Source organism: Montipora capricornis, chromosome 7 (assembly GCF_036669925.1).
Source record: "Montipora capricornis isolate CH-2021 chromosome 7, ASM3666992v2, whole genome shotgun sequence".
Classification (NCBI taxonomy): domain Eukaryota; kingdom Metazoa; phylum Cnidaria; class Anthozoa; order Scleractinia; family Acroporidae; genus Montipora; species Montipora capricornis.
Genome location: NC_090889.1, coordinates 10608491 through 10625990, shown reverse-complemented (window position 1 = coordinate 10625990; position 17500 = coordinate 10608491). Strand labels below are relative to the sequence as shown.

At 39.2% G+C, this 17500-nt stretch overlaps 1 protein-coding gene and 1 pseudogene across 1 annotated transcript; one reads left to right on the top strand and one right to left on the bottom strand.

Moving 5' to 3' along the window:
- LOC138055588 (uncharacterized) overlaps window positions 1–3547 on the top strand; it is a 5393-nt pseudogene extending 1846 nt beyond the window's left edge.
- A 10612-nt stretch (window positions 3548–14159) lies between these two features.
- On the bottom strand, window positions 14160–15810 carry LOC138055587 (homeobox protein Nkx-3.1-like). Its single transcript, XM_068901489.1, has 3 exons — window positions 15633–15810; window positions 14635–14948; window positions 14160–14294 (listed from the first exon to the last, which is right to left on the bottom strand). The coding sequence occupies exons 1-3, from the start codon at window positions 15808–15810 to the stop codon at window positions 14160–14162; spliced, it is 627 nt and encodes a 208-aa protein (XP_068757590.1).
- Window positions 15811–17500: the final 1690 nt, after the last annotated feature.

Here is a 17500-nt window from a genome sequence, read left to right as displayed (position 1 = left end):
GGTAAGCTTCTCGTGAACGAGTTCTCCTCCAGTCTCCCTCAATTCCTGTTCTCATCCAGCCAGCAGTGATTGAAATGCTAAAAATGTTTAAAGTTTCCCAGGGAAACAGTAGGAAAATTAATAATTTGCCAGCCAGCTGAATTTCCACTGCAGAACACCTTTATTCACATTTTTTCCCGTCGACTAATGCGCACCCTCTTATTAAGGACGTTCGCGCGAAAATTTTCTAACATTGATTTTTTTCTGAAAATTTTACCATTGAAAGATGATGAGTTAGTCATTTTAATGTTAAATCCACTTAAGGTTAAGCAAATTTGGCTGCCAGTTATCATAAATAAAAATTCTTCTCGGGCAAGTTAAAACATTAATAGTTCTTCTCTAAGTCTTGATGGGCGATCAGTATCCATTATATGATAAAAGGTGTTTATAAAAAAACGTTGAAACTGATCCAGATAAAAAATTATTAAAAACTGAATTTTCGACTGCAACTGCGGTCTTCATCAGAGTGACTAAAATATGCTGTTCGAGAGTAATATGCTAAAACTAAAATAAGAAGTTACTTTATCCCCTAGGGCTTCAATAATGTCTTATAGACAGAAGGGAATGGCTTCTGCTTGTTCACCGCATTTTTGTCTATTGTGGAGTGCCATGATTCCAAAAAGATTCTTTTGTGCCAATTATTGACATTCTTTTCTAGAATTTCCACACAGCCAGTGTCAATGTCATGGTCAGTGGTTTCGGCGTGATCTTTTATTGCCGACTCTTTGTTATTATTAGTTCCTGGTTTATGCTCCCCGCCACGTGAATTCCATGATCTCTTTGTTTCCGCAATGTATGTCAAATCACACGATCGGCATTTAACCTTGTACACAATGCCTTTTGTTTTCGTTTCTTTTGGGCGATCTTTTGGTTTCCTAAAATAATGGGCGAGTGTTTTTACAGGCTTGAAAGCAGTTTTTATGTTCGCTTTGTTAAGCACATTTCTGACTTGTTCTGAAACGCACGACTAACACAACTAACACAAAGCCAGATTATGTTTTTGCTGACGTTTGTACTGACGAACAGTTATTTTACGTTCGAAGGCACACATTATCATCAAGTATTTGGCTGTGCGATGGGATCACCGGTCAGTGCCGCCATTGCAGAATTGGTGATGCAAGAAGTTGAAAAAATCGCTCTCAACACGTCAAATGTCAAACCACGGTGGTGGAAACGATACGTGGATGATTCGAGTGCTTGTTTGAAGACTAAAGACATCCAAGTTTTCCACGACCATCTCAACTCGATCAACCCAAACATACAGTTTACGGTGGAACTTCCATCAGTCTCATCTCAAAACCACCAAACCATCGCATTTCTTGACACACGCAGCACAGTAGAAAGATCGGGAAACATTACTGTTAGCGTACATCGCAAAGCAACTTATACCAACAAGTACCTGGATTTCGCGTCTCATAGCCCCGCCCAGAGCAAACGTACGGTTGTTAAATGCCTGATAGACCGCGCAGAAACCATCCCATCCAATGACACAGAAAAAGATGGAGAACGACAACAAGTCATTAATGACTTAAAAGTTAATGGTTATACAGATAAATTCATTGAGAAATGTCGGGCCCCTAGACCACCGGCTGCAATCCAAATACAGGATACAGATACGCGGCCAAAAACTTTTGCTACCTTGCCATACGTAAAGGGCGTTTCAGAACAAGTCAGAAATGTCCTCAACAAAGCGAACAAAAAAACTGCTTTCAAGCCTATAAAAACACTCGCCCATTATTTTAGGAAACCAAAGGATCGCCCAAAAGAAACGAAAACAAAAGGCATTGTGTACAAGGTTAAATGCCGATCGTGTGATTTCACATACATTGGGGAAACAAAGAGATCATGGAATTCACGTGGCGGGGAGCATAAACCAGGAACTAATAATAACAAAGAGTCGGCAATAAAAGATCACGCCGAAACCACTGACCATGACATTGACACTGGCTATGTGGAAATTCTAGAAAAGAATGTCAATAATTGGCACAAAAGAATCTTTTTGGAATCATGGCACTCCACAATAGACAAAAATGCGGTGAACGAGCGGAAGCCATTCCCTTCTGTCTATAAGACATTATTGAAGCCATAGGGGATAAAGTAACTTCTTTTAGTTTTAGCATATTACTCTCGAACAGCATATTTTAGTCACTCTGATGAAGACCGCAGTTGCAGTTGAAAATTCAGTTTTTAATAAATTTTTTATCTGGATCAGTTTCAACGTTTTTTATAAACACCTTCTTCTCTAATATTGTGCACAATTGGTCCGGCTTCGTTATAATCAACTTGAAGACTTTTTTTTCCAAAAACAACCTGCATGTTTTTTGACTATCAATTAAAAGTGAACTAATTTGTAGTGTCCTTGTCTTATTTTAGTTCCTAATGAGCCTCTGAAGTGTTTTGTCAAGTCCCCAAGCCTTTATTCCCATATTACGATTCCTTCCGAAAAGTTGTCGAAGAATTGGCGACAGCGCACGACTTTCTCATATCAGGAAGTGTGAGCAATGGAGCGAGTGTTTAGGCGAAGTCCATGTCTGCTGGGCAAAGATGAAATGGACCTGGTTCAAAGGCTTGGGATTCCTGCCAAAAATCTTAAGATAAATCAACTGAGAAGTTACTGATAGTAATTGATTGACCAAAATAATTTCTTTGAGTTACGTTTCTCGCCAGTCACCAGATGCAACTGAGAACTCCATTTATTTACAAATTTGCGCTGTTAAGACTCAGTGAATAGCGTTGAATTTTTCCCGAGACAAAGTGTAACTTTACTTACCTTGAGGTTTATAACTGGTCAGCCAATTCCTTTTTCAAAACTACTAGTAGTTGCACGGTAGCCACTTTGATAATAAGTAACTCAGCTGTCTTGGTCGGTCGGCAGTCTACAATAACCTGGCCTGGGGTAAATAAACTGGAAGGATTTGACGCAATCTTCGACTAATCGAGCTGCGCGAGTTCTATGGTTTCCTAGTACAATGTAAACAGAGCTGAACTTTTTCGCTTTTCTGTTTTCCGACTAAACAGTTCTAAAGTAAACTGAACGTGAGATTATCGATTTCAGTGATTTAGTAAATTGAAGCAAGGGCCTGTATACCAATTTCTTTTTATTTTATTTTATTCTTTTTAGTTTTGGTTCAAAAATCGCCGGGTCAAGGAAAAAAGAGGAAGAGAGAAAAGGGATAAGCCAGGTGTCTCACAGACCAGCTTGTCAAACCGTTTGCAGTGTCCCGCGGGACCTGTCCAGTGTCACCCGTACCCAAGTGCGAGTGAGGTAGCATTCATCAGAATTGAACGAGTCTGGAGCGCATCGGAAACAGACCCGAAGGATAAGCCTCGACTCCATGCGCCAGTTGTGGAAGGCCTCCACTACCACAACATAAATTCAGACCAGTTTAGACGAGCACTAACAGACCCAAATGATAAGCCTCACGCCAAGCTGCTAATGGACACTGGAAACTACAGTCCAGGCCAGTCAAGTCAGCTAAGAATTTGGATTACCCATGTCTCACCCTGATCAGCTTAGGTATGGAGAGGAGGCCCAGACAGCGAGAAAAAGGTAGCCGTGTTCGATGTAACAATTCGCTTCCATAGTTTCATAATTTTGCAAAATTTTGTATTTATAACTAGTTTATCGTGAAAGACCAGATTGTTTAAATTTGTATTTTAAAGCTAAGTTCAGTGGCTACTTGTAATACCTAGCTTTTAATTCGCTTCACAACCGAAAACTAAAACTAAAATAATATATTACGATAAAATAAAGAAATGTAATAAAATGTCTTTCAATTTTGAAATAATAATTATTATTTGTTGAATCTTTTTGCATCAGTTCATTCATAAAAAAAACAAGGTCTTTTAAATTAAAGACTAAAACAACAAAATAACTTAGACCACAGAACATAATGTTTACAATTAAAATTGTTCAAACTTTTTCCAATGAAAGCGTTTGTATCCGAAAGAAAAATGAATTTCAAAACGCTTGTTTTGGGTTCCAAATTTTCCGGGCGCCGCCATGTTGAATAGTGATGTGTCGTGGTCGCCCTATTGTTCCAGAACAATCGCTCTTTGTGTCAGAACAACAGGGCAAGCACGACACGTCACAATTATTCAAGTTTAAACAATTTTAATTGTAAACATTATGTTCTGTGGTTTAAAATTTATTTTTTGTTTTATTGGGAGGTTCCATTTAATAATTATCCCAAAGTCTTACAAAATTCCGAAATCGAAGCTTTCAGCTGTATATCACATAGTCTTTACTCGGTGTTGTTACCTGACTTCATATGCATTCAGCCGCTTATCAACAAATGGTCAAAGATGGTGGTTAAGTCGTACCACCCATCTATTGAAATCCAAAAAGAAATTTGGGGGTAACCAAGCATTTTTCAAAGATAATTCATTGATAATATTTGAAAGAAGCTTTAAAATGCAAAGCAATGTATGGCGTTCTTTCTCAAATTGAAGCTTAATTATCTCTGCGTGGTTACCCCCAATTTTTTTTTTGCATACCAAGAGTACTCACTAAGATCTACTTTCTCCGGATAGTTTTAAACCGTACAAAAATATCCCTGTATTAGTAAGCATCACCGATAGGAAATATGCGCAGAACGTATGCGCAATAACAATAATAGGCACCGTCCTTAATATAACGTCAGATTTGGCTTCTGTCAATCAAATTTCCGAACAAAGTTGGGACGAGAGACTCCGGAAAGTGAATTGGAGTTTTTTTTAGTTCACAGCTCAAAGACCATTATGATATTATGTTTGTAGAAATTCTTCAGTAAAAAAGATTCGTACAGATTCCATAGCTTTCCATCGGCTTCGAGTTTGAATATACAAACGTACCGTGGGAACAAAAGATGCTGATAGGTGGGTTATGTCACTCATCAATTGATTTCGTCATCTATGCTTGGCGTCGAAAGTTTGATAAAATGTAAGCCAAAACGCAAATTGGCAGTTGGCGCTTGAAGATGAATTCCGCAGGATTATGAAAGTCACAGTAAGTGAGTGACTCACAACTGCGATGATCGTTCTTATTTAGTGTAATTACAGCCATAGTTCAAAAAATATCCCGAAACTTTTCTATTTGCAAGGCTTCTGACGATGTGTCGGTCCCGAATCTTCTTCTTCATCCATCACATGCACACAGTAGCGATGGCCTCAGTTGAGTTCCGTTTCCATATAGGCTTAGGACAACACGCACTTGCACTTAGTACTTGGCTTGGGCCGAGCCGATTTTTCCTCAAACTCCCACGGCCTGCACCCGTCTGGCCTTGTAGTTCAGTCGGTAGAGCAACGGTGATCTAATCCGGAGGTCGTGGCTTCGATTCCCACCCGGGTCACAGATTTTTCTCTGTCCTTGGGTGTTGCATAAGAAGTTCCTGATGCTGTAGATCAGCGAAGGTTCTTCATCCATCACATGCACACAGTAGCGATGGCCTCACTTGAGTTTTTTCCATAAATCTTCTTCTTAAGTTTCGAAACGATTTGAAAACAATTCTGAATTTTAAACGTGGAGATACGTGTACAATAAACTATGATTCCCGGCATACACAATTTGATCACAATAAAAGGAACGAACGTGGGTAGGAACAAAGACTGAAGCGTCAGGTTGATAAAGTTAAGTTGTTAATTGAGACAGAGGGGTTTTTCCCCCAGTTTTTCGACAAAATAAGGTACCCCATTTTGTCGCTGGTGCTCTTAATTAAACAACGTTTTCGTTTCCGATGCAGTGATTTTGAACCAATTGCACATTTAGTTTTTGTCTATATGCCCATTGCGAGTTCTTAGATATTACCCCTTTGACTCCATGGAGTGATCAGCCTGTAAATGCTCCTCACAAAATGTAATTTCAATGAAATGTCACTCCAGACAGGTATTGAGAATGAAGACAATTATCAGCTCACTAGGAGTGATCTTGATATAACACCAAATATTCGTGACTACCTTACAAAACAATCTATGGCTTTAGTTAGGAGAAGGAACGTATTGATCTTGAGACGCGTCCCGAATGTACCCTTCAGATTTAACTAGCGTAAGGTGTCACTTATGCAACCAAGTTGATGCACACTGATGTTTAAAAATCTTTTTCTAAGGGTCCCCTTATCTTTCTCCTCAGCCAAAAAAATATAAGAAATAAATGTCACTGATGTGTCTCTCTTACGTTTCTTCAAGTAAACGTCTCGGACGGCAAAGTTCAACGCTAGAACGTTGTTAACATACATGAAAGTGTATAACTTAAAATAACTATTTGAAAAGTTTTGACGACGTTTTGACGTACCTTCACGTCATTATCAACTAGAAACTTCCGAGTAACATCTGGAAATATATAACTGAGATAGTAAAACAATAACTTGAATTTTAAAAAATACTAAAATACATACGTAGTGTCAGGTCAAAGTTTTACTATTTCTTGTTCATTTGACCTTTGGGAATTATACCTACAAGGACAATTTTCGAACTTTTGCACATCAATGAACAAAATCACAAAACTTTCACTTATGAATTACTTTTATTTACAAAACTACCAACTGTTATAATTCTATTTATTTTTTCTGTTTTTCCAATTGAAAGCGATTCAGAAAAACCTTAAAGTTGAGTACAGCTGCAAAAATAAATATTTTCTTATCTATCTGACTAGTTACATTATTTTGACAAACTTTTAATCTTATATGCGCTTCGTGTGCAATTATAGTCATTCAATACGGATGGAAGCTTCGGCTGCTTCTTCCCGCTAATCTTGCCAGCTGAGCATGTGTGATTTTGGACTGGTCCGAGTTACCTATGGCAAATTGGAAGGGTACGTCGCGGCTAAACTGGTTTAACTGGACTGATGGTTGATGTCTGGCAGTTGTGGAAAGTCTGCTGTACTGCTGGTGTTTTCTCTGTGTCACAGGTCCATAACGGTATCAGGCGCAGGTCGAGTGTTTCCAATGGTCTGAACCGGACTGGTCAGCTACAAACTGCAGTCTTCTTGGAAGGGCGAGTCTGCTATCAGTGGGAAGCGGGTCAAACCGGTTTGACGAGGTTGTCTGGTAAACGCGCGACACCTCTCTTGTTAATTTTCTTGACTTGGCCCTGCGATTCTGAAACCAGTACTGAAAAATAGAATTTAAAAAAATTGTTGTAAGTGGATTGTTAGAGATCTGTATAAGCACCTTGGTAATACTGAATGATTAGATAACGGTATTTGAAATAAATCCAAAAATCAATTGAGCGGATTAAAGTACTTGTATTTACTTATTCTTGTTCTTTGGTCATTTAAGTCTGATCAAAAACAACACACAAGTCTAGATTTAAATACAGTTTCGTATTTCCTAACGGAATATTGCTTCTGAAGATGAATGTTGTAGCATTCGAAACGTCAAGCTATATAATATGCGTTTTATAATGTCTGTAACCGCTGTTTGTGGGTTGTATTTACTTAGTAGAGACTTTCGTCATGTTGAATTGTTTACGTTTCCAAGAATTATTATACATCGAATCCAAATCCGTTGTATCATTAACGAAGTATTTTTCTCTTTTTCAATTAAAACCCAATTGACTCTTTTTTCTCTTAGACTTTTCAACAATAAACATTCAAAAGTTTTAGAGTCGTAAAGAACTCACCCCTAACGTTTTTGTCCGTGATCCCGATTCTCTTCGCCAGCATCTTTTCATCGCTCAGCGTCAAGTATGGTCGCTTGTTCCAGCTGCATCACCTCACTGAGTGAGAAGGTCGTGCGCTGTCGTTTCTCCCTCGGTGCCTGCTCGGTCTCATTCGGCATTCGATAGGTTTCGCTGTCACAAGCACTTCCGGAGCTTGAGATATCGGAGTAAGGAGTCAATTCTGGACTAGTTGTTCTGTGGCTAGTAGGAGGACTTGAGCAGTCGGAGTAAGGCGACAGTGGTGAGCTGGTGGTGCTGTGGCATTCTGTGAGAAAAAGAAGCGAAGGTTAAAACTGATTCATAGCTGAGTTTTCAATTGAGTATTGACATACTAGAATCATGGTTTATTTTAGCCAATTACAACAAACACAAACTATCAAATTGCCGATCAAATTCAAGTTGCCGGATTCAAGTGCGGGAAAGTCAGTGCGAACAAATGAACCTTTTTGATTGCATGTCTTCGTAATGCAAAATCTCACAAATTGTTAAACGTTCAGTCAATATTAAATGGCAAAACGCCGTTTACGAGGATTAATTCCAACTAATCTAATTTCAATAAGGTTACTCTGGAAATGGGGGAGCTATTCGGGAGTTTATGAAATGCAAAGAGTAGCAGCACTGTATTGTAGGATTGGAAATCGTGCAGAGAACGTGATTCAAATTTTTGGGGTTATAGGCACTTTAAAAACGCGGTTATACCCGAGGTTCCTTACATTTCAGCGCCTTTTTTCTGCTATCAAAAAAGGGAATCTCAGTGCAATATAACGGAGATCATCTCTTTAGTGGTCAGCTTATTTACAGATGTCTGCTCAATCTGGTTTCTCAATAAACAAACGAGCTACAGAGAAGAGTTACACAACAAAATAATTGAAACTCACCAAAACTTGAGGAAGCGTCTGCTGTGACATCATTTGCTAGGCCCAGGATACTTTGGATGGAAAAGTCAGTAAACTGCTTTCTAGAGACTGCGTCACGGCCAATAGACTTGTTCGCATGCGCAGAACGCACCAGGCACTCCACAAGAGAAACCACTGATTCACCGGTATATTGACTGCAATCCATTTTGGTTAACTGAAAACCTTGACACTGTCACTGCTTTAAGCAAACTGATTGAACAACGCACGAACGCAGACCTTTATATATTCTTACACTCAAAATTACCGAACAACAAAGAGGGCCGTCTCGCAAACCAAAATCCTCTCTCGTTAGCGGTTAGATTTCCGACAAAAAACGTAACATATATAAAGACGTTCTTCTTTTACCACGCGAGCCGCTATTGTGGCGGTCGAAGAAACTAAAACGCCACCTTCTCTAGCTGCGCACTTAACACGTAAATTTGAAAGAGATGAGTTTTCGGTGCCTTTAATTATTATAAAAAGAAACCTCATGTTTGACCTCACCAGGTATTCGTACAGAGTGATCACCTTAACTGGTCACTGCAACCTTTAAGTTTATCACTGCAAAGCTTTTACCTGTCGTATTCACTTGATTTCATCCTTGAAAATAACTTTACCGCAAGTTTCTTAACGATAGATTGCCTTGTTGCGCAAAATATGCCACAAGGATAGATCTGATTGCTTTACTGAACGGATCAGTGAAATATCTTCAGACGAACATGATGGACAATGTGGTGACCATATTTGCTGAACTTGAAAACTCGAACAACTGCCTGTATAAACAAGCTATGCACCGCTTCATATAAACTGTTGTTCATCGGCCATCGAAGCTTAATTATCCTGATAAAAAACAAATCGCAGTGATAAACATTGTGAAGTAACATATTGATAAACATTGTGAAGTTTATAAAAATGCGTTGCTTCACAATGTTTATCACCGGGATTTGTGTTTTACTTCTAATTATGCACCGCCTTTTTCAAAAAAGAAAAATCGTTCTTTCGCAAATGACGTTCGAGTCGAGTCCAAAACATTTTCGGTACTTTTGCGCAAAGTGCCGAAAGCCAAGACCAATGTACGCATGTCACAGTTGTGCTCACGATGATTGAAGACATTCTGCGAGGCTCTACGGTCGGCTTCGACAATAACGATGTCCGGCTGTTTCCGAAATACGCGCCGTCGTAGTGGTAGCCTTCGGAGACTGCGCAAAAGTCGAAAATTCATGGTAACACGTAGCCAGCCACTCCTCCCAGCTACGGCGGAGCTTACTGAGGGAATTGCGGTCTAGTGACCAGAAAAGGGATTTTAAAATATAACATTATATACTAAAGCGAAAAAACTACGTCGGCTACAGCAAACATCCCTCGTAATTAAAGTGCCACTACGACGAAAATTTTTGGTTTTCTTTTCGAATTTTTTCAACGTCAATTAAGTCAATATGTTCAAAATAATACAATGCATTTAAATTAGGAACGACAGAAGAGAGATAAGTCGGGAAATAGCCAGCCAGAAACCACTAAAAATCTGTCCGTCATTACTCGGACGGCATTGGAGAAGCCTGCGATTATTTTGTTAGCGGTCTTCACGCAAGACTTGGCTCGTGACGTCATACGCGCATCGCTTCCTGGGCGTTTGACAAAGCGAACAAGTCGATCAAGGAGTAATGTATATAATATCAGCAAAAAGCAACTCGGCGATCTCTCACATTTCATAGACGGCATGGCAAATAGCCGCGTTTATTTTGAACGTAGCGCATATGTCGTCAGACCCCAGGCAATCCAGCTAGACCCAACCCTTTTCCTCGCTCACGGTCATTTGCCGTTCGAGTAATGGTGGACAGCGAAAGCCGAAAAACTACGTTACAATAATCATACTTTCCGCGGGAATTTTGAGATAAAAATTGGCATGATACCTATTTAGCACGTCTATTTTCAAAATCTAAAGAAAAAAGGACATGCCGCAAATTTTTGTCGTCGTGGCACTTTAAGAATAACGTCAATTTTATTCAAAACTTCTTTCAACCATCTTTGTTGTAGTATTTTTTGTCATCGGAAGCTGTTGGTCAGCGAAAGTTCTTAACCCGCCAGCCATCACATGCATTTACAGTAGACGCTGTTCCTATCAACTAGCACTTCACATTACATCTATATTCTAATCAGTTAAGTCCGTATCAAGAAAAGCTGATCAAATTCAAAGACGATAGCTTTTGTTTGGCGTTGCAAATATTGCCTTAAAAAGGAAGTTTTCACCTAAATAAAGACTCATTAATTCACGAGGAAAATTTAAAGGCGCCGCTAATTATCACAGCAGCGGGAAATTTGAATATTCAGAGAGAACGTACTCATGTCGAACTCGGGGGAGAGGGTTGGGGTTACATTTTGTTTGAGGTGACTGGATAGTCAGGGAGGGACGGTCAAGACAAGGAATGCCGTGGGAAACGTTGCCACGAAATTACCAGAAACCAAGACGAAACTGAACCAGGGACGACTTTCGTCCCGAGATGAATCCCATTTTTTTCCGCAGAAATCTCAGCGAAACTTCTATGAATCCCGCTTGTATGTTCGGTAAAGTAGTCTAGTTTGAGTTCGCATAATATCAAAAGGGGGTATTACTTTTTGCCGATGGACAAAACAATAGATGGCTATTTTCTCACTTCCTTGCAAAACTGAGTTTTTGTCAAGTTTCAAGTGATCTCAGTTTGTGCGCACTTCGATCATTCACGGTTGTTTTGATTCGTTCTGAAAAATACGGTGGGTAATTGCTGTTAGGATATTACCTTTAGTTATAAAAATATCTTTCCAAATGTTTTGAATAGACTTAAGGACGATTGTTTTTTTGTTTCATTTATTAAACGCACTTGCTATTCTATTAAAAGTTATCGCTTCGTTCAAGGTTACTCATGACTGAATACAAAATGATTAATTATAACTGACTCGAATACCCCTCAAGTGCAACAGCAGTCGTGTTGTCGAAATTTAAGAAAAAGTCTTAATGCTCGATCGTATTTACAAGTTGCGCAATCACACAGCTTCGGCCTTCCCTAATGAAGGTTTACTTTTCTGAAATAAGACCTCTGCGGGAAAAAAATTGGGCTCGTGAGAATTCAATGTTCAGCCTTGGTATTTTAATGATAACTGTTGACAACCGAGGAACCGATAATGGCTCCATTCGCGTCGACTCTGGAAAAAAAACACACACAGGAAGGACGCGACCACAATGGCAATAAGGTTTGTCCTTTTAATTGAGAATTTTTTCGAAAAATTATCTTCTCAGGATTTTTATCGGGCTTCCCATACATTGAAATCCTTGTGGTGTTCGTTGGCTTTCCGTCACACGGAACTTGGGGCGCCTGTAGCGCGCGCCGCGCGCAGTAGCGCGGGCACATTGATAAAATGGCGGATTTTCATTGACTCCAAGCCTAATCCAGCAAGGAATGGCTATTTTCTCTTGAACGAGTTCGGTGACCCCATTTTTTTATTACAAATATTTCCTTAGAACGATGGAGTAGTACGAAAATAGCCAAAAACCTATGGCCAGTTATTTGGCAATCTCATAAAGTTGTACGGAAGGAGCCATTACGGGTCGAAAAGCCCACGCTCAAGTTAAATCTATTTTGGAGTGTGAAGTTCTCTAAAAGGTATCAATTAAAATCAGTAGATTCTTTTTTCGTGCGTATGTGAATTAACCTTAGAATGAAACCAGGCTCTGTGTTATATCAGGGATTACATTTGTTTAATCGAGCTAACTTTGTCCAACTTTGGGGATGTGCGGTAATTCTCAAAGTGACTTTAACATCACCGTTTCCCTCTGCGTCGTACCATGGAAACGAGCAAGGTGACCCCCACCCCGCCTCCCCCCAACAGTGTGCGAAGTTTTATCAGAAATCTATGACAAATCAACAGTGTTAGAAGTTTTATCAGAAATCTATGGCAAATTCTATTTTTACGGAATCATCTTCGGTGGCTCACAACTGCGTTAACCGTTCTTGTTCAGTCCAATTACAGAAATAAGTTCAAAATATAGCAGTTCTCAAAAATATCACGAAAGTCTTTTATTTGCAAGGCTAGGTGTGATCTTGATATAACACCAAATTCTCAGGACTACCCAACAAAGGAATCTATGGTTTTAGTTAGGAGAAGGAACGTATCGATCTCTGATGTGCCTATCAGATTGAACTAGCATAGGGCGTCACATATGCAAGCGAGTTGATGTACTGCACGCCGTCACATATGCGTTTTCCCTTATCTACACCTCTCATTTATTTTCTGAAACTAATACTGAAAAAAAAATTGATGTAGTATAAGTGGAATATTAGAGATCTGTATAAGCACCTTGATAAAACTAAATGATTTATAAAAAGGTATTACAATGAAAGTTTTTCTCTTGGGAGATGTCCCACTTGTACCTTCAGATTTAACTAGCGTAGGGTGTCACATATGCAAGCAAGTTGATGCACTTCACGCCGTTTTCCAAGAGTCCTCTTATCGATCTACACCCTTCTTGTTAATTTTCTTGACTTCGCATGGCAGTTCTGAAACCAGTACTGAAAAAGAAAAAATTGATGTAGTATAAGTGAAATATTAGAGATCTGTATAAGCACCTTGATAAAACTAAATGATTTTGAAAAAGGGTATTACAATGAAAGTTTCGCTCTTGGGAGATGTCCCACTTGTGTCCTTCAGATCAGATTTAACTAGTAGAGGGTGTCACATAATATTATGCAACCAAGTTGATGCACACCGATGTTTAAAAATCTTTTTCTAAGGAACGCCTTATCTTTCTCCTCAGCCAAAAAAATATAAGAAATAAATGTCACTGATGTGTCCCTCTTACGTTTCTTCAAGTAAACATGTAGGACGGCACAGTTCAACGCTAGAACGTTATTAACATACATGAAACACAAAAGTGTAAAACTTAACGTCGTTACCAAGTAAAAAATTTGGAGTAACAGCTGGAAATATATAACTGAGAACTGAGATAGTAAAACAATAACTTATATTTACAAAAATAAAAACCAAAGTAACTAGGTGTCAGAGAAAAAAAAACTATTGAAGTGTCTTGTTCATTTGACCTTTGGGAACTATACCTACAGCCGGGGACAATTTTAGAACTTTCACACATAGATAAACAAAACCACATACGTTTCAATTATGAATTACTTTTATTTACAAAACTACCAACTGTTATAATTCTATTTTTTTCTATTCAGTCACAAAAAACGTTGAGTTGAGTACAGCTATATTGTTATCTTAGCTATGTGACCGACTACATTTTGAATTTTATTTTCGTTGTTTACGCATGCGGAATTCGTGTTTAATTAAGCAATACGGATGGAAACCACGCGAGCTTCGGCTGCTTCTTCGCGTTAATCTTGCGAGCTGAGCATGTGTGATCTTGGACTGACCCGAGTTAGACATGGCGAATGGGCAGGGTACGTCACGGCTAAACTGGTTTAACTGGACTAATGGTTGATGTCTGGCAGGAGGGGAAAGTTTGCTGCACTGCTGGTCTTTTCTCTGTGTCACATGCAGGTCCATAACGGTATGAGACGCAGGTCGCGTGTTTCCAATGGTCTGAACCGGAGTGGTTGGTTAGTGCAGTCTTCTTGGAAGAGCGGATTTGCTATCGGGAATCGGCTCAAACTGGTTTGACGGGGTGGTCTGGTTAACGCGCGACACCTCTCTTGTTAATTTTTTTGACCTCGCACGGCGGTTCTGAAACCAGTACTGAAAAAAAGAAGAAAAAAAAATAGTAAAACTGCATGAATGATTAAAAAACGGCATTATAATTATAAAAACAAATCCAAATCAATTGAGTATACAGACCCTCGTCATTATTATACATCGAATCCAAAGATATAAAAAAAAAAAAGAATGCAAACATTACTTTACAGTATATGCCTTTTGGTTTTGCAGTCGCAAGTTAACTGTCCCGTGAAAATTGAATTTACGTTCAACCGACTGTATCATCAACTAAGTATTTTTCTCTTTTTCAATTAAAACCCAATTGACTCTTAGAGTTTTCAACAATAAAAATTCAAAGGATTCAGAGTCGTAAAGAACTCACCCTAACGTTTTTGTCCGTGATCTCGATTCTCTTCGCCAGCATCTTTTCATCGCTCAGCGTCAAGTATGGTTGCTGACTAAACACTTGTTCCAGCTGCATCACCTCACTGCGTGAGAAAGTCGTGCGCTGTCGTTTCTCCCTCTGTACCTGCTCGGTGTCATTCGGCATGCGATCGGTTTCCCTGTCACAATCGCTTCGGGAGCTTGAGACAGCGGTGTAAGGAGTCAATTCTGGACTGGTTGTTCTGTGGCTAGTTGGAGGACTGGAGCAGTCGGAGTAAGGCGACAGTGGTGAGCTGGTGGTGCTGTGGTATTCTGTAAGGGAAAAAAACCAACGTTAAAACTCATTCATAGACGAGAATGGTTTTCAATTGAGTATATTGTTAAACTAAAACCACGACTTACTTCAGCCAATCACAACAAACGAAAACTAAACTATCAAATTTGCCAATCATATTCAGGTTGCCGGATTCAAATGCCGGAAAATCAGTGGGATTTAGTGAAACTTTTTAAGTACAACACTGGTCTTCTTAATGCAAAATCTCACACATTCCTAAACTTTCAGTCAAAATTCAATTGCGAGACGCCTTTTCGAGGAGCAATTCTAACTAATCTAATTTCAATAATGTTACTCTGAAAATAGGAGCGCTATTTGCGGGCTTATGCAGAGAATCTAATTCAGATTGTAAAAATATGCAAAACGCCTTTTTTCCTGCTATCAAAAACGGGAGTCGCAATGAATAATAAAATTCAAAATGCACATTAGCAAAGAGAAACCGATTTTACACTAGAAAAATAACAAAAATTCAAAATGCGCATCAGCAAAGAGCAACCGATTTTACACTAGAAAAAGGCAGAATATAACGGAGATCATGTCTTTTGTAGTCACTTTTAAATGCATACAAGGTATTGCCAAATACAGTTGTTTGTTTAAAATGTTTTCTCAATAAACGAACGAACTTTAGAGAAGAGTTATAATATAAAATAAATGAAACTCACCTGAGCTTGAGGACGTGTCTCCTGTGACATCATTTTCTAGGCCCAGGATACTTCGGACAGAAAAATGAGTAAACTGCTTACTGGAGACTGCGTCATGGCCACGGGACTTTTTCGAATGCGCAGAACGTACATGGCACTCCACAAGAAAAACGAAGGATTTATATTGACTGCAATCCATTCTGGTTAACTGAAGACCTTGACACTGTCACTGCTTTAAGCAAACTGATTCAACAACGCAGGAGCGCAGAACTTTATATATTGTTACAATCAAAATTACCAAACAAAGAAGCGCGCCGCCTTACAAACGAAAAGCCTAGTTCGTTAGCAGTTGGATTTCCGACAACAAACTTAACATGTAGCCATTTTTCCTTCACTACGCGGGCCGCTATTGTAGTATAGTATAGAAACTAAGTACAGCGCCGACTTCACTAGCCGCATGCGCACTTGACGCATGATTTAACGAGATTACTTGTCGGTGCCTTAAATAGTTATAAACAAAAGAACCTCAATTTTGCCTTTGCTAGGTATTCGTATTCGCACAGAGTTGTCACCTTAACTAATCACTGCAACCTTTACATTTATCACTGCAAAGCTTTTCACCGCTTTATTTAATTTTTTTTCATCCTTAAAAAAAAACAACTTGCACGCCGTATTTTGTTTTCAAGCGTCGAGTTACCTCTTGTAAATAAACTGAATGCATTAAGAACAGCGCCCCGTTTGCCTTATTCAACAAAGGCCCATATTATAACAACGGAACTAATTAATCGGAACCAGCAAAAGAAGTGTTGTGCATGTTTGAATTTGACGCAACGCGCCCATAAATCGCTATTCGTAAAATGTTTTGTTTAATTATCATTGTAGGTACTCTTCCATTGCATGCATTACTATAACATACATATTATTAAGGTTATAGACGGGATCCAACGGTTCCTTAATCAACTACCAGGAAAAGAAATAACAGCTAAAAAGGGAACAATTGTTCCTTAGAAACAGCTGAGAAAAGGACAGAAAATGAGCAATAAAAGGAGGGTCCGAAATTAACTTTTTTTATATGGGCGACAACTGGCGACTGGATAAATTTTTCAGTCGCCAGATGTCCAATTGTGGTCGCCAAAAATTTTCTCCTGAAAATGCACATTTTGAACTTCTTTATGGAGACTACAAAGCAACGACCGCGTGGTCTTGTGTACGTCTCAAGCATTTTGGAGAGAAAATGTATCCGACCTGGAATGTAATGAAGAAGTTCATCTGCTCATTTGTTGAAAATTTCAGCCACGGAAACACCAGTCACGTTCTCTCGCACACGAGCCGCCATGCTGTTACTGTGCTACATTCCTCGCACCAGGCCCTCAAATCTCTTTACTGAGTCGCAGTTTTTTCGCCCGCAATACGTATTTTATGAGAAACCGCAAATAAAAACGGTACGTGGCGGCTTGCAACGATTCTTGTGACGTTATGGAGACCTATGGAGGTAGTTAACGGGAAAACTCCTTTCATTTTTATTTCAAAAACATCGGCAGGATAAAAAGTAAGACACTTGTTGGCAAACGGCTCTGAACTTAATAGTAGGTCGCCCACTGGCGACCAACTGTGAAATTCTGGTCGCCAGTACTCAATTTTTAGTCGCATTGGCGACCAGGAAGGCGCAATTTCGGACCCTTAAAAGCGTAGCGCTGCGAAAACACATAATGTACAAAAAACGTTCATCTTGTAGCAAAACGAAACGATAAAGCCTTTTGGCAACTCACGTTTAGGAACAAATGCTCTTCAAATAATGACAAAGGATTAACGCGTTTTTGGTACAATTTGATTTTAAATTACAGATGAAGGACCAATTCGTTACGCTCGGGATTCGGAACTCGGAACAA

What these genes read in the sequence shown, in the direction of transcription:
- LOC138055587 (XM_068901489.1), bottom strand. Translation starts at nt 15,810, where the DNA reads ATGGATTGCAGTCAATATAAATCCTTCGTTTTTCTTGTGGAGTGCCAT. An exon ending in AGACACGTCCTCAAGCTCAG is followed by an intron (nt 14,949 to 15,632) that starts GTGAGTTTCATT and finishes TTTCCCTTACAG; the next exon opens with AATACCACAGCACCACCAGC. An exon ending in TCACGGACAAAAACGTTAGG is followed by an intron (nt 14,295 to 14,634) that starts GTGAGTTCTTTA and finishes TCTTTTTTTCAG; the next exon opens with TACTGGTTTCAGAACCGCCG.